At 38.8% G+C, this 20,131-nt stretch overlaps 1 protein-coding gene across 1 annotated transcript in view; it reads left to right on the top strand.

The window, feature by feature from the left end:
- dcbld2 (discoidin, CUB and LCCL domain containing 2) overlaps positions 1 to 20,131 on the top strand; it is a 29,514-nt gene that overhangs the window by 6,487 nt on the left and 2,896 nt on the right. The window contains exons 3-14 of the mRNA XM_036571054.1: positions 259 to 396; positions 6,234 to 6,285; positions 6,360 to 6,432; positions 10,326 to 10,459; positions 10,672 to 10,712; positions 12,509 to 12,724; positions 12,802 to 12,926; positions 14,727 to 14,874; positions 14,979 to 15,104; positions 15,566 to 15,659; positions 15,892 to 15,938; positions 19,983 to 20,096. Coding sequence (XP_036426947.1) covers positions 259 to 396; positions 6,234 to 6,285; positions 6,360 to 6,432; positions 10,326 to 10,459; positions 10,672 to 10,712; positions 12,509 to 12,724; positions 12,802 to 12,926; positions 14,727 to 14,874; positions 14,979 to 15,104; positions 15,566 to 15,659; positions 15,892 to 15,938; positions 19,983 to 20,096 — 1,308 coding nt within the window. The remainder of the gene's footprint in view (positions 1 to 258; positions 397 to 6,233; positions 6,286 to 6,359; positions 6,433 to 10,325; positions 10,460 to 10,671; positions 10,713 to 12,508; positions 12,725 to 12,801; positions 12,927 to 14,726; positions 14,875 to 14,978; positions 15,105 to 15,565; positions 15,660 to 15,891; positions 15,939 to 19,982; positions 20,097 to 20,131) is intronic.

Below are 20,131 nucleotides of genomic sequence, written 5' to 3' on the forward strand. Positions count from 1 at the left end.
TTTCCTTTCAAATTCAGAACTATTTGCATCCCTATCATTGTGCTCTTTACCAGTGGAACAGACCCATTAGATAAATAACCAACACAAGAAAAGGTAGAATGTGCTCACAGTTGTACTAAATGTGTAATAACACATAGTTGCTGCACTTGTCTGTGAACCAATTAAATATGGTTTACAGTATATAATAAATGTTTACACTCTTCCTTTCTTTCTTTCCTTCTTTCCTTTTTATATTTCTCTCTCTCTTACTCTCTGCAGTTAAGCTGTGTCATGGAGATGTGAGAGGGCCGAGGGTGGTAGAGTCAGCTGGCCATCAGGTCACGGTGCAGTTCATGAGTGGACCTCACAGCCATGGCCGGGGATTCTTCCTCTCTTATGTCAGCAGCAAACACCAAGGTAAAACCCCCCACTCTGCTCCAAGAAACCCCCCACTTCCAGCACCGTCACAGCTAGATATGCACTGACACACTATTTGTAGTGCCACATTGGATACTAATTAGCCTTGTGTTTTAGGGAGTGGTAGAAGTCCACTCTATTTGTTTTGGGTCTTCGTGATGATGACCGTGATAGGGGTAGGCAATGTAGCATAAATATAGTATCCTGTTACTTGAAGATATTTTCATAATGCACAATATGGTCGGGGTGTGAATTCCTTTTTTTGGGGGTGGGATTTTTACCCAATTTTCTCCTCAATTACTATGTAGGTCTGCCCCCCAAAATACAATGCTACCTTGCTGGGAGGGTGAAGGCTAGCATGCATCTTTTCGAACTGCTGATAATGTAATGTCACTAGATTGCTCAATGCCCTTGGAGAAGAATGTGTGCTGCCCATTCTGTAGCGTTAGCTAACATATGCCCACATTAAGTGTTGGGGGGAGAGGGAGTGAGTCCCACCCCACCCAGACAGAGTGAGGCCAGTTATGTTCTCTTGGACTCCAGACCACAGATGGCGATGGTATCGCTATGAATTGAACTCCCAATCTCCCGATAATAGGGCCAGATTCTATTAGAATTCTTTACATTTGAAAATGTGTGAATTGTATCAAGAATTGTTCTTAATTCACACTAAACAGTGATTTAATTCAGCGATCCAAGCTCGTTTATTACAATGAATTCAATTGATAATAATATATTGATATAAAAAAACTAAGACTTCCCCTAATATTTCAGGCAAATAATACAATTTCATACAATGTAGTATTCAGTATTTCCCTTTTATGATTGATGCAATAGCAGTGGGAGAAATTATAAATGATGCATAGAGAAAGCAAACGAGTTGTTACTCCACTACAATTTGTATAACATTATTTAATTTTTCTGAGGTTTGATAAGTTAGTACTGGTGAAAAAGCCTTAGTAGTGTTACATTAATGCTAAAAATAAATACTAATCAAAAACAAAAGAAATGCTCCACGATATGATGATGAAATTGTTTAACAATTTCTGATTTAACAATCAATGATGTGATAAAATAGTAACAGTGATAAAAAACATTTCTGTTTTGAAATGATGTGTATAATTTTAAAATTATTTGATGTGAAATTTTTAATTTTCATTATTAACAAAGAATACACTTAAATATTGAACAGCTATATAGTAATAATTTGAGTATGACACTCAGCCTCATGTTCACCAAAGCACAGTATCTTCCTTGCTATGAAGAGTTTTGCTTTAGAAATGATTTGACATTTTGTTTTAGAAACTGTTATTCAAAATAATTTTAAGGAAAGGTGGCTTAAAGACCCAAAACGTTACAACATAGCAATGAGGGGAAAAATGCAGCAGCATTGTGTTATTCCTAAACTATTGCTTTTGTCAGTTGTTCCTTCAGTTTTACAGTTTGTTGCAAAGAAAAAGATCGAAACTACTTTCTATTAAAATATGTCCTTGATATGTTATTGTTGGATGGACATTCAGTGGGAGCTGGTAGTATGACGTTGTGCATTCATCTTGTGAGCTTCTGTTTATGGGAGGCTGAACAGGAACCAGAAAGAATTGGAATGGGTTTCAGTGATATCAGCTGCATGTGTGTGTTTGCATCAGCTTTGAGTCTGTACCTCTCCTGAGGCTCACGTAGGAGTTGCCAAGACAATTGCTTTGTGTGTTTATAAAGATGAAAGGGAGGGGCCTCATGTGAAACTGATTACGGGGAGAAAGAGAGCGTAAAAGAGATGCCACAGACTCAGCTGTACTATTTTGGTGTGTGATGTAACTGCTTATGCATATTTCTGATGGGAGGAACTGAACGGTCAGAGATGGGCAGCAAAATATCCCTTGTCCCAACGTGGTTGTGTGTGCAAGGTGGGAGAGAGATGGAGAAACTGAAAGAGATGATATTGTATCACTTTGGCTTTTAGCTGAAGAGCAGGAGAATGGAGAGAGGTGGAATTAAGACGTGTTATTAGAGTAAAAGGAAGTGATGTCACAGTTGAGGGCTGTTGTGTAGGTTGAGTAAACCACAATGTCATGAGGCTCAGGAAACATTTTATTGAACTTATTTTGGAAGCAAACGAAGAAAACAGCAGTGTGATGTATGTCTGTATGTTTTCCGTGACTTGCCAAATTACTGAAACGATGCTGGATTCCATATGTGTTTATTGTTTACTCTAAATCAGTTTTTACTCTTGTAACAACGTAGCTTGCTTATTAGTTTCATAGTATTTACCAAACAGTTTATCGGGACTGTAGCCTATCCAGGCATATTTTAACATATCTAGATTACACCTTGTCCAGCTTGATCCTTGTTTTCCTGCTTTTTACCTGAAGTGGTGTAAATGTCTTATCCACAAACACAGAAGTTAAGCTTGTTTTCAGAAATTAACAAAGACAAGTAAATGTCTGCAACGTGGAGCTATTTTATAGTACAATATTGAAGACTTATGTAGGGATGCACTCATATAGGAATTGTGAGCTGATATACACTATTTTTCATGTACAAATCTGCCCATGCTGGTGCTGATACTGATACATTAACATTTATAAAATGTAGAAATTGGGTCCACATGTACTGGATTAGCCTCATGAGGAAATTACAAATGGGTTACAAATGCAGTAAAACAAATAAAATGCAGACATTTTAGCACAGTAGCCCAGTATTACTAAAACATTCTGCTCTAAAAGAGTGAAATAAATACAATATCAAAAATGTTTGAATTATCTGTAAAATCAAATCTGTTCAATGCTAATATTTTTTAAAGCAGTCAAATGCTGATACCAATATGGTCCCAAATCAACTCTTGCCCGATTAAATGGAATGTTTTAGTGCTATCAACACTTGTTTTGGATTTGCCATGAAAAGGCAAATATTTGGTCATTTTATGGACTTCTGACAAATTAACAGTACACACACACATTCTGGTCTGATAAGGTGCTCTGTACTGCATGGTACATCCAGAGCTTCCACATACCTGGAATTCCAGCAGCTGTGCTGGGGGTGGTGACATGATTGTATGTGTATGTGTACACACTGTCAGAAGTCCATGAAAGAATAGAGTGTGCAGGAGAGCCCATGTGTGTTGTATGCAAAAGTTTGAACACCCTAGTCAAATTACATTACACATCCTCCATGTCTATGTACAGGGAACAAACTTAAATATGGTGAATTTTAGTGTACAATTTCTATTTATTGGCTGATTTTAACATAGAAAACAATAAAACCTAACATGTAAACTGTGACATAACTTTGCACATTTTAAAAACGTTATGTTTTATTTTTTTCCATATGTTAAATTTAGCAAAAATCAACAAAACATAATTTGATGAAGCGTGCTTAAACTTCTGCATATGACTGTGATGGAGTGACTGAATGTGAAAGAGAGAGATTGTGTGTAGGTGTCTGTGCCCTGTGAGAGGGAGAGATCCTGTTTGTGATGAGTCAGGAGAGAAGCAGACACTACCAGGCTGTGGCTTTGAGTAATGGACAATGTGATATCACTCATACTACCACAAGATCTTACACACATACCTTATACATCTCACACAGACTCTCTCTCTTTCTCTCTCTCTCTGTCTCTCTGACTACTGGTATCGATCGTTTAATTTTGTTTGAGGTGTTTTTCCATACCTTCTATAAGAAACCTAATACAGTGACACATATGTGCATTACAGAAAGGTCTCAGGTGAAGCTATGTGGAATACATAGTAAGTAAAATTTGAATGTTGCTCAGAAAACACACACGCACACACCTATAGTCTGCTTCAGTTATGCATTAAGACAACGATCAATACTATCACCATGGCAACAGACCGAGCAGTGTTATATGAGAGAGAGAGAGAGAGAGAGAGAGAGAGAGAGACAGACACACACACACACACACACACACACACACACACACACACACACACACCAGGCCCGGTATGTCCATGTAGGCGAGCTAGGCGGTGTGCCAAATTATTCTCATCTGTGAGGAGTTTGATTAAAAAGTAATCACAAAGCTTTCTATGAATTCATTCTGTAAATTCACTGATTGGCTGAGGAAGGTGTCCGCATAAGCCTGCCCCCTCCTTTGTTGAAACCTGCCCCTAAATGTGGATAGACCAGTCATAACTTAACGGAACTAGAGATGCATGGACACCTCCAGTAAGCGCTCATGCTGCAGCTTTGCATGTGGAGAACTTAGACATCCAATACCTGATATCCCATGATTTTTGAGAGAAGAGTGAAATTTCACTCATTTTCTAAAACTACGACACAAATATATATCAAGTTACACATGTGGTATGTGGCTAAGTTGGCTAAGTGCCTTATTAATTTACTGGATTTAGTGTCAGATGTAGCTGAAATAAATGATGAAATTAAATTAACATAAAGGATGCCATAGATTGAAAAAACAGATTAATTCGAACTAATTCGAACTTAAGTCAGTAGCTTTTTGTGAATGGACAGCCCACTCTTGAATAAACCCTGTCTCTGGAGAATGCACACTAAATATTATCCTTATACACATAATCATACAGTTACCTGTCCTGCAGTACAGGAACAGTACTGTGCTTGTTTCTTCATCCCTTCTACATGGATCACGATTTGACGAAGTTTTACATTTTTATTGATGCACAAATCAGCCATAACAATAAAACCACCTCTTTGTATCTACACTCATTGTGCATTTTATCAGCTCAACTTACCATATAGGAGTACTTTGTAGTTCTACAATTGCAGACTGTTGTCCATCTGTTTCTCTGCATACTTTGTTAGCCCCCATTCATCCTGTTCTTCAGTGATCAAGACCCCCACAGGACCACCACAGAGCAGGTATTATTTGGGTGGTGGATCATTCTCAGCACTGCAGTAACACTGACTTAGTGGTGGTGTGTTAGTGTGTGTTGTGCTAGTATGAGTGGATCAGACACAGCAGTTCCAGTGTCACTGCTGGACTGAGAATAGACCACCAACCAATTTTGTCCTGCAGCAGCGTCCTATGGGCAGCATCCTGAAGGCGACCACTAATGAAGGACTGATGATTAAGACAAACTGTGCAGCAAGAGATACTACAAGAGCTACTGTCTCTGACTTTACATGTAACGGTGGACAGACAAGGTAGGTGTAGATACAAGCAGGTGGTTTTAATATCATGGCTGATCTGTGTGTCTCTAGGCTTTAGTGCCAATAGGCCACTGTATGCTCAGTGGAAACTGTAGGATTTTTTTGGGGTGGGGCAATAATGGCGCCATAGTTTCTGTTTGTTAATGGAAAATGCTCAATTAAGCATCAATCACTTCTTATGGAGCTCATTCAATATGTTCAGTATGTCATTCACTTGTGAAAAATTGTATTATTCTATAAATAGATGGGGTTTGGAACAGCTACCTCTCAATAGAAAGTACCGTATAAATGATGATTTTGTATATATGTAGCTTATTAGTATGTTAATTAATGCCTTGGGTTTAAATTTATCATAACATAGTCTTAGTAAATATCTAAGGTCTGAATACGTAAATGTTTTTTAAATAGTTTTTACTGTGGGACTGCAGTTTGAACTAATTTGGTAGACTGGTTCATGTACATTTAACTAGCCTGTGTAACAAGTGTTGAAAGTATATGCTAGCTTATCAATATGAATATTCGTTGTGATGTGCCAAATCGGTCAGCAGCAGCAAAATGATGTTTTGCCTAGAGGTGGCAAAATGACACGCGCCTATGTTCTGAGAGAGACAGAAAGAAAGTGCTCCTTAGACAGGGAAAAACACTGAATGATAAAATAGTTGTTGTTTTTTGTCCTCTCTTTCTTTGTCCAGATCTGATCACCTGTTTGGAGAAAGGAAATGACTTCACTGAAGCTGAATTCAGGTACACTCTGAAATATTTAAGCATGCATGCAAGCATGTGTGTGTACAAGGCTCATTTTCTGTGTCTTTCTTCAGTAAGTTTTGTCCTGCGGGGTGTCTGACTGATTTTGGTGTGGTGTCTGGAACCATCCCCCATGGCTACAGAGACGTAAGTACACTGTATACACACACACACACACACACACACACACACACACACACACATACACACAGCACACAGTGACTAAAGCCCTTTGATTCTATCTGCTCCTTCTTACTGTCTATGAGTGATGACCTCATGCTGTCTTGGCTGGATGTTGGATCATTAATTGTCCCAGGCTGATGACTTCATTATGGGTGTGGTTGACTGTTCTCAAGGGGGCACATGTGGAGTAAAATCTGTAGCTTTTTCTCCATGGTTGAAATAATGAATTTAGCCCATTTGGGTGCAGTTAGGGTGTGTGTGTTGGGGGGGTGCGGTGGATAAGGACAAAGGACTGAACTTTCTTAAAAAGACCCATATCCTAGATTTGAAAGGAGAGGAAATTGGATCTTTTTATTACTGTGGTTTTAAGACTGATACACAGTGGGGTCATCCAAAAATTGAATGAAAATCTGGGTTTTCTTTCATGTAAACTTGGAAGTAAACCACAGAACATTTGAGCATATTGAATGTTTAAAACAAAGAAAAAATATGACAAGTAAAATGAAGAAGATATGTTTAGGATTCTGCACTATTTCTAGGTTCCTAAGCAAAGTCTTATCTCCAGTGAAGCATGTGTTCAGACGACTCTCAGGAGCATCCGGAGCATTTGTTCTACTCTTCAAATAGTTTTGCACAAACTTGTGGAGTATGTGCCTGTTGAGTGCGCACTATGATTGAAGGACAAACTAAATAAGAAGAAATTCTGATATTCATGTAAATATTTCACATTTGTTATGTTGATAACATTATTTGAAATTAAAATCTTTCTATTAAATTAGCAAGGAATGCAAAATAAAAGCATTTTCACTAGTGGTCTCTCTGTTTTGATTGGTTGTACCTTATTCAAAAAGCAGTCTGAGCTGAAACACTCTTTGTAACTTCAGTATGACTGGTGGGGCTAAACTGCTCTAGTTTCAGTGGGCAGATTTATGTAAATGTATCACAAAAACAGTGAATGACAAATGGCCTTTTAGCAGCTAGGTTTTCCATATAGGGACTGTTCATAGATTGGGGAGTGAATGGTATGCTTTAATACTGTACCTGTGTTTATGCACTGCATCAACTCAATCATATATATCAATTTCTTTGTTTAACAAAATATGATGATGTTAATTTTTTCATGATATGAGCTCTTTAGGTTAACTCATTTTGGGTTTGGAGTTTTGAGTTACTTCGTGTGTGTGTAATTTGTATAAGTAGAGTGTATGTGTTTATATGCTATGTGTGTTTGTGTGTATGTGTGTGTGAGAGAGAGAGAGAGAGAGAGAGAGAGTCTCTGTGGGAGATGTTAGGTCAGAATTTGGCTGAACAGTGTTGTAATACAGACCAGCTGACAGCAGAATTAGGCCTCTACAGCTCATACTACCTCAACATTAATGTCGGCCCATAGTACATGTGCATAGCGCTCAGCAGCTGAAGCTGGTGGTGTTTTTATTTTGCCAATAGGAAGTGGTGTGTGTTTAGCGGTGTGTGTGTATGTGTGTGTTGAGAGTTTGCCTGGTGTCTGTGGTCGATCTATGGTTCAGGGAAAGAGCGAGAGAGAGAGAGAGAGATAGACAAAGAGAGGGAGGAGAGAAAAAGAGAGACAGAAAATGAGGGAAAGACAGGAAGTGAGAAAAGAGAAAGAAGGAGAGAGTGTGAGAAAAAGAGTGTGAGAGAAAGAGAGGTAGAAAAAAGAGGAAGACAAGGATAAACAGAAAGAGAAGAGAGAGTGTGAGTAAAATAAGAAAAATAGAAAAAGAATGTGAGAGAGGGAGAGAGCAGGAGAGAGATCGAGAGAGACAAAAGAAAGAAATTTAGAGAAAAAGAGGGAGAAGGGAAAGAGATAAAGAGGAAGAAAGGGAGAGAGAAAAGAAACGAAAAGAAGACAGAAGGAGAAAACACAAAGACAAGGCAAGAAAGAGTCGGAGAGAAAGAAACGGAGAAACAGTGGAAGAGAGATAGAGTTTGAGAGAAGAGAACGAGAGAAACAGAGGAACAGAGAAATAAAAAGACAGAGATGAAAAGAAAGAGAAGGATAGAGAAAAACAGACAGAGAGGTAGAGAAAAATAGAGACATTGAAAATTAGAGACAGGCAAAACGGAGGAGAGAGAGAAGAAAGAATTAAAGAGAGAAAGACAAAGAACAAGGGAGAGTGTGAGAGAGAGAGACAAGACAGAGAGAAAGAGAAAAGGATAGAGAGAAATAGAAAGACAGAGAGAGAAGGAGAAGGACAAATGAGAGAGGGAGAGAAAAAGAAAGTCAAAGAGATAAAGGGAGATGGAGAAAGAGAGAAAAGGTTTGATATAGATAAAAATATAGATAAAAGATACGACTCCATTAGAAAGGAGTTCTATGGGAAGGTGAGCAGCGTCTGTCCTGAGTTTCAGCTCTGCAGTGACTCTGAGAAACTGCCGTATGTGTTGGAACAGAAGAGCGAGCTAATCACACACGCAGCAAGATACGTGACCGCCTGTCACAACCTGAGGGACAACTAGTGAGAAACTGATATTGATTTTTATTGATTATTATATATTTATGAAGTTTGTCTTGACTCTTTTATTTTCCTTTTCTTTTTTTTTTGATTACTAACAACCCTGTAAATAACGTATAGTGTTCTATTATAATCTATATCATCTTTTTCTTATTTTTTATGTGTTTCTTATTAACTGCTTTGGCAACAGGGTATTTCATTACATTCATGCCAATAAAGCACTATTGAGAGATTGAGAAAAGGAAAGAAGAGAGTGAGAGAGCAAGAGTGCGAGAAATGTCAGTTTTTTTAACAGGCAGCTCGTCTAATTCCAGCACTAGTCTGGCAGTGCTTATGGGAATTGTGCGTGTGTGTTTTTGTGTGTTTGTACGTGTGTTTTTTCCATCTGTCTGCCTTTCTCTCTCTCTCTCTCTGTGTGTGTGTGTGTGTGTGTGTGTGTGTGTGTGTGTATAATTAAAGCTGAACTCTATGGAAAGGTCTGAGTGGCTCTTTGATGACACTTCAAACCCGCTACAGCACATCATATCAGCTAGAATAGTTCGACTGTGGCTTCACTCCCGGGACGTGACATCATCAGCCAAATCATCTCTATCTCTCTCTCTGTCTCTCTCTCTCTCTCTCCCTTTCTCGTTCTCTCTCCCTTTCTCTCTCTCTCTCTCTCTCCCTTTCTCTCTCTCTCCCTTTCTCTCTCTCTCTCTCCCTCTCTCTCCCTCTCCCCCTCCCCCTCTCCTTCTCTCTCTCTCTCTCTCTCTCTCTCTCTCTCTCTCTCTCCCCCCCCCCTCTCTCCCTCTCTCGGCTTAAGGCTCATTAAGTCAGCATCAACTCTCTCACACTCTCTGCTTTCTCTGCTTGAGAGAGAGCTCTCTGTGGCAGGCAGACTAAAAGTTAAATATGAATATGAAGCAGACTTGCGAACATTGTAAGGGATTATTGAATTGTGGGGAGTGACAGGTGTGCTCTGTCATGTTGATGATGATGCCCTGAAGATTTTAAATTTTTAGGTACAGGAAAAAAATATGTACTTGCGCTCAATGTTTTCACTGTAATAGTTTACAGTCATTATTATGTTACACCTCTTTCTAATGTTGTCTAGTTTGTGACTGTTGACTGGAACTTTATTTACTACTATTTATTATATTGCTTGTTATTTATTGTGGATTATGCACACACAAAACTGCACTGAATCTAAACACCACTGATGTTGTGTGGCAATAAAGAATTTGATTTTCATCTTAATCTTGATGATTAGACTGGATTTCAGTTTATTTCGTGTTGTTGAGTCTATGATGATCAGCGTTGTATTAGTTGTATTAGTGATTACACTTGTTACTTTCTCTCTTTCTCTCTCTCTCTCTCTCTCTCTCTCTCTCTCTCTGTCTCTAGTCCTCACCCCTTTGTCTGGCTGGCATCCATGCTGGTGTGGTGTCAAACACGCTGGGGGGCGCGGTCAGTGTGGTCAGCAGCAAAGGCATCCCACACTATGACAGCACACTGGCCAACAATGTCACCTCTGTAGCGTGAGTAATCACAGCTGTGCTGTTGTTCATCCTCTCTCTCCTTCTTACTTACCATTTACTCACAGGGAAAAATTGTATTCATCTGCAGATTTGTTTCTTAGTGCACTGTTTGCTTTCTCTTTTTGTCCTTGAGGCTGTCAGCATTAGTGGTGAGGAGACTGATCGATCAATGACTGTACTGTTCATCATCTTCTCTCTTTCTCTCTCTCCAGGGGGAACCTCTCCCCCAGTCTCTTCACCTTTAAAACCAGCGGTAAGTTTGCCTGAGGTATCAAACGGAAGAGCAATGTCTTATAAAATTTTAATTACTGCTACTGAATGACTGTTGCACTTGAAACAGATTTCATGTTTGCTTTAGAGCATGACTAACAGTGTCTAGCCCTCAGCGGTGACAGAGGGGTTATACAATTGCTTTTCAAAATATTTTACATAAATTGGCACATTTTCTTTGTTGTTTATGACAACATGCCATGCAGGTTAAAGTAGACAAATTCTATTTTTTTTGAGTTTCACACATTTAACTATGTGCAATTGTTAACAACAGTCAATAAAAAAATCTAAGAGATTCTACATAAAAAAATCCTTCCCCAGCGTCTATAACTGTGAAATTCCCAGAAAACCTTTTTTTTTTAAATAACACATCGTATTGGTTTAATTATTCAGTAATCTTTAAAACAAACCTGGGGGCAGCACCATGGGGAGGTCGGGAGTAAGTTAATTGAATATATGGATGTCTCAGCTTCATCATAGCATCTGTAAACTTATTCAGGATTAAGGCAGCAAATATATGAATTGTATACCTTTCGTGTTTCTCGTTTTTAGACGTGAAGTACCTCACAGACTTGGCTATAGTGAAAGTTTAAGTCATGCAAATTACCACAGGGAATAAGAGTGATGCTTTGCATCAGTGACACTGTTTTTTATTCATCAAAGTTGTGTAAATTGCCGATTTATCCGCCTTTAATGATGTATAATGGCGTCTGACTCATTAAACTTTCTTACAACATGAAAATGGGTGGAGATTTGAGCATAAATGATGAATTAGCTTCAGTGCATGAAATCAACACCAGTCTACCTCAGTTACATATTGTTTACATGACACACACCCTAATTCATGCATATGTTTCAGTAGGGAGCTAATAAAACCTCAGTATTCAGGGCTTCCCAAGCCAATGACTGTGCTTGTAGTGTGAAGTTGAGCAGTAAGTGCACTGCTCCCCCTACAGACCAAACTTCATAGTGTTAAAAGTAAGTTTTACTCTTTGGCAGAAGATTGGCAGACTCATGCGATTGTGTAGTGTGAATATTTCCCTACAATAACAAGTGCTGTATTATTGCAGTCCATATGTGTGTATGTGCACTAGCTGCGTTTTGTATTTTTTATTTATTGGGTGGTGTCAAACAAAAAAAACAAAAGCACAGTGTAATATGTCTTTAAGTTGAGCATGAAATAGTTGCAGAGTTTGTTTATACCGGTGCGCATGTAAAATAAGTACATTCACTTTTGTACTGGATTGGCATGTGCAGGAATTTTTATTATTATAGTTATTTTCTATTTTAATTCCTATTATTGGTATTATAGATGATACGGATAATAGTTTTGGTTCGTTAACCGCATACTGTTAAGCTATTGTGCTCAAATTTACACACACTCCTACCAGACGTGAGTTTGATCATACAGATGCACCAAAGATGAAATTGATGAGTAACAAAATTGTTTTACAAATTCTATGATCAGATTTGAGTGTATGCAACTATGATGAATAATGGCCACTATGCTTCACTGTTTATTCAGAAAAAATATAAAATACAGTCTCTCTGGACTTGGTTAAAATGTGATGAAACAGAAACTAGGCATTGTTGGAACAATATTTTCTTAAGTGATTTTCAGTGGACTGAGAGGGGGTGCCCAAGAATAGCCTATTTGTAGGAAACATGTTTAGACCTTAATATTAAAGTCATTGCAAATTGACAAAGAAAACATGTTCATTTATTAAAACAACACAAAAACATATTGTAAAATCTCTTTGTCTGTTTGTACCATGGCAGGCTGTTATGGCACTCTGGGTCTGGAGTCGGGTGTGGTCAGTGACTCTCAGATCTCCGCCTCCTCTGTGTGGGAGTGGGGTCGTCATGGCGACAAGCCATCTGTTTGGGCACCCTCGGGGTCTCGGCTGAAAAGGGTGGGGCTTCCATGGGCAGCTGCGAATAGTGACTCAAAACAGTGGGTACAGGTGGATCTGAAGAGAGACAAAAAAGTAACAGGTAAAAATGAGAAGGCGGCAGAGGGGTAGGGGGACTTCAGTGAAGGATGCTAACAATCAATCTGCTCTCTTATTCAGGAATAATCACCACTGGCTCCACCCTACCTGAGTACCAGTTTTATGTTTCTACTTATCATGTGCACTACAGCAGTAATGGACAGGACTGGACAGCCTATCAGGAAGCAGGCTCAAATCAAGAGAAGGTAGAAAGTGCTGCGTACATACCTCCATGTCGGACATCTTTTCTTTTATCTCTTGTGCCTTTAGATCGGGTTGTGGGAAATTGTACATAACATTTTAGAGTGCTTAAGTGCACTCACTGCTCATTAATAATAAATAGCCATTGATTGGCATCGATTGACTGCAATTAAGAGGAGGGCTGTAAACCACTGGTCTCACAATGATGCAATACTCTGTTTAAAGTAGAAATAGGCATTTTAACCAGTAGTATTCAAAGATTCTGGGGAAAAAAAATATTATATTGTTATGGGTAAAAAACAAAAGAAAAACTAAAGATTTTAATGTTCATTGCATCTAGCTAGCATTTAAGGGAATCTACACCTGATTGTTTGATTGACTTGGTTATTTATAATCATGTTTTGGGAATATATGATTCAACTACAGAATGATGAATCAGAGACACACAACTTTGTGTCTGATGAAATATTTTTACAGTGGCCATAAAAAGTATTTGGTCACTTGTGCTATACTAAAAAAGGTATTAGGTTAATTGTATTAGGAAACGGATTTTCAAACCAAGTGGCGTTGTACAAACAGACTCTTCCAAGGCAAATGTCAAACTATTCTTTAAAAAGGTGGCTGGTGTGGCACAGATTTTTATCATTTGAGCAATCTCTTTGCAGACTGTTATTTTGCATCTGAAATGCCTTTGAACACTTCTGAATTTGTGATCACATTAGTGAACAGAGGCTCACCCAGCTATCTACATCAGCTACACACAACATTTTCAGGCAATTTGAGGCCAAAAAAAGAGGACTCCAGATCTTTGTGCAAAAAAGCACCTCACAGCAAGAAAGTATATCCTCCAAATGAAACATGGACAGTGTGATTTACTGTTAACTTTTTTAATCCTGGGTTAATCCTTAACCAAGCCATATACTGTTAGAAAAGCACCAAGCACCAGGTTTGTTATTTAAGATAAAGCTTAATCTAGGATATACTCAATGCTAAAGTATTTAACTAGGGAATTAATACCTAACTGGCTAACTTGGCTGAATATTTTCAAATAATTTCTCCACTAAAATGTTTTTAAAAGTCCTGCCTTGCCCTTCACTAACATGAAATATGTAAAATCGGAGACTCTTCTTCTACAACTTCAGTCTCCTTTTGAATCTGCTTTTGGAAAAACGCACATTTATCGATGTCTAATGTAACATCTTTCTTCAGAGCCTTCATGCTTTAGTGTGGTGTGGGTCTGAGAAGAGGGGCCGAATACTGTGGGATCTGCATTATAAACTTTTAAAGTGATAGTAGTGGTAAAAAAAAGCTTTTATTTTAATACACTTGAGATGGAACAAAATCATTTCTGGCTGGTTTCGAAACAAGGCCCACCCCTAGCGATGCTCATGTGAGCTCACTGGCATCATTGTAAGAAAAACAGCCCCAGACTTTGACGTTTCCACCTTTGGTTGGAATTTTTCTCCATGCTCTCTCTGAAGTAATTCATTAAAGTTTACCAATGGTTAAGTGGTCAAAGTGTCCAAATACTTTGTGGGGCCATTCTATACAAGGTATACCCTATCCAGTAAACAAATACCATGATACGTTTGAATGTCAGTATATTCAAATGACCACACCCATCCCTATTTGTAAAACAGTAGTTGAATTTATTTAATAAAAGTTACAATTCAGTTTTTCATTTTAAATAGATAAAAAATGTTGAAGCACACAAAAACATGCATTGTCTTATGAAACTACACACATTGTGAGCTGATTTGGATAAAGGCTAAATGTTCACTGTTTTTGTGGCCATTGACTGTCAGGTTTTCCAAGGAAACACCAACTACCTTCAGGAAGTGCGGAATAACTTCATTCCTCCAATTATAGCCCGGTTTATTAGAATATGCCCCTCCCAGTGGCACCAGCGGATTGCCCTCAAAATGGAGCTGCTTGGCTGTCAGTTACATACAGGTAGGAACAATCACACACCTTTATACTGGTTAGTAATCAAACAAGGTATCGAGTTAGACCTTTCTACTTTAGACTTATTGCTTTTCTCTGTTTTTATTGGTCAGCGAGGCCACGAATATTCTACCCTGCAGCTCCTCCTCCACAAAGAAGCACTATACCTCCATTACAGGGCCGGACAACACACACACCCAGTGTTCGAAACACCACCATGCCCCAGCACCCTCATAATGGTGAGACCAAATCTTAGTATTTGCCATTGTTAGATTATACAGTTGTATTCAAAAGTTTGGTCATTCATTGTCAAATTACATGTTTTGTTGACTTTCTTAATTTAACATAGGAAAAAACATAACGTTTTTTTTTCCAATATGTTAAACTCAGCAAAAATTTAATAAAATAAAATACAAACTGCAGAAAATGCGATATTTATGTTTGTTCAAATGTTTGCATACAGATGTGTAATAATACAACCTATGATGCATATCAGTTGTCATTCCTATAGATAGAGATAAAAGCAAGTTGCAGATCTGGAGACAATTTAAGGATATATATATATATATATATATATGTGTGTGTTTATGTAGTTTTTTTTAAGGACATTTCCAATTATTTTTGTTGCTGCCAAGGACAAGTTGTGAAATGCTAACTGCATCATCTATCTAAGTGGTGTTCTGTTGTTTGTCTGTTTCAGAGGTGGCACTCGTGGCAGTATTGGTTCCTGTGCTGGTGGTGATTCTCACTGCTCCAGTGCTAGTCATAGTGTGTGCATGGCTGTGGAAGAGTAGGTCAGTACTACATGCACCTCCATGCTAACACTGCTGAACCATGTTACAAGCTGTATAGACAAGCTGAGCTTATCTGAATATACCAGATCTGATATACCAGGTGGTTTCTTGTTACTGCTTTAGCATATGTCCATCATACACTCTATATGGGATTTGTAACATACAGCTGACTTGGCTATACAGTTAATCCTTTATTATCCTTTTGATTTTTACTGTGTATATTCTGTCAAAGGAAAAGCCCTGAAGTGACCTATGACCTTCCACACTGGGATCGCACAGGTATTGTACACACTTGGCTGAGATGTCTTGGATGTCATTAGTCATACATAACTATACAGTGAGGGGAAACACGTACAGAGACTTTTCTTTTTAGTTAATATACTTTCAGTGCATATATCCACTTCAAATTTACACACAATGTCTTTTGTCTTTGTACTTTTGAATATAGAAAAGTATGTAGTCATAAGCATAAACAAAGATGATTAAAAATGAAATTGAGAGGGGAAAAAAGTATTCAGACACTACCTGTTGTCATCATAAAAGATGTTGCCATGGAGTGGGAAGATTTTACCTGTCCCAGGATGATAAGTTGTGGTTCTATTAACTTTCCACTTACATATTATTAGACCAGTTGTACTGATTGAATGTTTAGGGTCTTTGCTATGACTATGTAGCTGTTTCCATTTGAGTGTTGTTCAATAATGTGTTCTCTCTCTCTCTCTCTCTCTCTCTCTCTCTCTCTCTCTCTATATATATATATATATATATATATATACACACTAGGGGTAGGAATCTTTAGGCACCTCACGATTCGATTCGATTACGATTCAGAGGGATGCGATGCGATTATAAAACGATTATCAATGCATCTCGATGCATCTTTTTCTCTATACAGGATTTCTATCTTCCTGCTGTCTAAAAACTTGGTAGTTTCAAAGCAAAGTATTTGTAATGATCCATAGTGTAAATGTATTATGGATCATTACAAATACTTTGCTTTAAATATCTAAAATATCTTTTATTAATAAATCAAATGGAAGTGATGTGGCAAGTGAACTAGAAGGCTCTCATTCAGAGACGCTACTGCCACTCATCTGCGATAAAATGCGCTGTTGCCCTGAAATAAGATCCAGTGGTAATGGGTGTCCACGCAGCACGTTACAGCCATCCTTCCCGACTGGACGCTGAATCTCGGCTCCAAAGTGTGCAGCATAGCGCGGAAGCCCTGGTTCTCAACGACTGAGAACAGACAGCAGACAGCAGGTCACATAGCCCCGAAGTCTGGCCTCGCCAGTAGCGAACGAAAAAACAGAGATTAAGATGAACATTTGGAGGACTATTCGCATTTATAAGCAGCGCGGTTGGTTAAATCTACAATGAGAGACTGTCTTTCTCTAAAAAGTTGCGAAAATGAACTCCCTTCTCTTTTGAATTTTCCCTTTCCACCTTAAATGGTGCAGCAGTTACATTCGGCGCCTAAGGCAGAATTTAAGGTGGAACCGGAAAATTAGAACGAGAAGCTGGCGAATGAGAAGCGACTTCAGCCTCGTAAAACAGCCGGATGCTGAGACATTTTACAAGAAACTCTTCTATTTTTGAAGAAAAGTTTTCTGGCGGAGATGGAAGGAAAGCGGCTGTAGCCACAGCTTAAAGCAGAGCAAAGTAAATCTGCGCTCTCGTTTCTATTTTTAGCCCATACTAGGACATTAATACATACTAAGACATACTGGGCATTAAATGTTGTGGCTCCCGAGGTGGTTTGACTTTGTTGAAAGGACAAAATGGCTCTTCTTATCATTTGGGTTGTGACTCCTGATCTAACCTGGCTTTAATGCAGGGGGAGCCGGTTGGATTTCTCACTCATCCAGCTGTGTTTTTGTTATGTGCCGCCACAGACTGTCCGGGCGCTGCACTTACCCACTTCCAGTTCCGCCTTTTGCGTTCCGTCAACATTACGTTATAAATTAAATATTTAGAAAATCCATTTTTGACATTTATGAATCGATTCACTTCCGCATCGCGATGCATCTAAGAATCGAGTTTTTCCCGCACCCCTAATATATACACTTATATATACACCAATCAGGCATAACATTATGACCACTTCCTTGTTTCTACGCTCATTGTCCATTTTATCAGCTCCTCTTACTATATGGGTGCACTTTGTAGTTCTTCAATTACAGACTGTAGTCCATCTGTTTCTCTGCATACTTTATTAGCCCCCTTTTACCCTGTTCTTCAGTGGTAAGGACCCCCATGGACCCTCACAGAGCAGGTACTATTTGGGTGGTGGATCATGCTCAGCACTGCAGTAACACTGACGTGGTGGTGGTGTGTTAGTGTGTGTTGCGCTGGTATGAGTGGATCAGACACAGCGGTGCTGCTGGACTTTTTAACAGTTTCTCGCTGCAGATTAAATGTATCAGGAAACCAGATGACTGATTACAAATGCAAATTCATAAATACAAATTCCATTCATTTCCAACTGATCAATGTTTGTCTTTAATCTTTCTCTTTGCCTTTTTGTTAGCTACTAGCTAGGTAAACTAGTAGTTATAGGCTACATTAATTCCAGCGTTTAAGATAATCTGTTGTTAAAACTGTTAGAATGATCAGCAAAGCTTTATTTTACTGCAAAGGAGGATTATTATATTTTTACCTAGAAATCTAATTCTGATGTGGAACCGCAACCGGCCAGTAAAAGAGCCGCATGTTGCCTACCCCTGAACTAGCGTATGGAAGCACTTTGGCTTCTGTGGAGTTAAGGGGGAAAACCCATTTTCCGTCCGGTTGTAGTTGCTGCCAACCAGAGGACCATTGAGCAAGCGATGTCAAAACTTCCACCCAACTCGGAAAGGACGACGCACTGCCACATCACTTCCATTTGTTTCATTAATAAAAGATATTGAAAGTAAATTAATTGTGGATCATTACAAATACTTTGCTTTAAAAGTTCCAAGTTGTCACACAGTGAGAAAAAAGAAATCCTGTATAGAAAAAAAAAAGATTCCCACCCCTAATATACACACACCCCTAATATATACACACACACACACACACACACACACACACATATATATATATATATATATATATATGTACACACACACATACACGTTTTCAACTTGATGTCAGCAAGACGTTTCAAAAAAGTTGGGACAGGGGCAACAAACGGCTGGTAAAGTTGTGTAATACCAAAAAAAAATGATTGGGTATGAAAGAGCATCCTAGAGAGGCTTTTAGAAGTAAATATGGGGAAAGCTTCACCATTCTCTGAAAGATTGTGCAGGCAACAAGTGCAACAATTCAAGAATAACATTTCTCAAGGTAAAATAGCAAAGAGCTTGTTTTTCATCATCTATGGTACATAATCTCTGTATGCAAGGGACAAGGCCTTAAACCAGTATTTGATGGCCATGATCTTCAGGCCCTCAGGCAGCACTGCATTAAAAGCAGACACAATTCTGTAGTAGAAATCACTGAAATTGGCTCAGGAACACTTCCAAAAACCACTGTCTGTGAGCACAGTTTTGCTGTATCTACAAATGCGAGTTAAAACCCTACCATGCAAAAAAGATACCACATGCAAACAGGATCCGGAAACGCCGCCGCCACCTCTGGGCGCGAGCCCATTTAACATGGACGGAGGTGAAGTGGAAAAGTGTCCTGTGGTCCGACAAATCAAAATTTGACAGTCTTTTTGGAAATCATGGATGTCGCGTCCTCTAGGCTAAAGAGGAGAAGGACCACCTGGCTTGTTATGAGGGCATAGTTCAAAAGGCAGCATCGGTGATGCTATGGGGGCGCATTAGTGCACATGGCGTGGGTGATTTGCACATCTTTGAAGGCAACATTAATGCCGAATGATATATACAGGTTTTGGAACAACATATGCGGCCATCCAGATGATGTCTTTTCAAGGAAGGCCTTGCTTATTTCAGCAAGACAGTGCCAAACAACATTCTGCATATGTTGCAACAGTGTGGCTCTAGAGTAAAAGAGCCCAGGTTCTAAACTGGCCTGCCTGCAGTCCAGACCTGTCACTCATACATTTGAAGGGTTATGAAATGAAAAATGACAAAGGAGAAAATTTATCAGTTTCAACATTTGATATGTTGTATTTGTACTATTTTAAATATAGGGTTTAAATGATTTGCACATCAATGTATACTGTTTTTATTTACAGTTTGCACATCGTCCCAATTTTTTTGGAAACAGGGTTGTATATTAAATAAGAAAAAAACAAAATTGTCTGAATACTTGTTTCCCCTTACTGCATGTGAATATTTTTCTTTAATTAGATTTTGCTTGTGTGTGTTCCAGTATGGTGGAAGAGCATGAAGCAGCTATTGCCCTCTAAATTGGATGGGGAAGAGTGTGTTCGCTACAGCTCCACTGCCCGAGCGGACCACCAGAGACCACAGATGGAGCCTGCAGGTGCACACAGACACAGACACACACACACACACACA

The sequence above is a fragment of the Colossoma macropomum genome, unplaced genomic scaffold, assembly GCF_904425465.1.
Source record: "Colossoma macropomum unplaced genomic scaffold, Colossoma_macropomum, whole genome shotgun sequence".
In the NCBI taxonomy this organism is placed as follows: domain Eukaryota; kingdom Metazoa; phylum Chordata; class Actinopteri; order Characiformes; family Serrasalmidae; genus Colossoma; species Colossoma macropomum.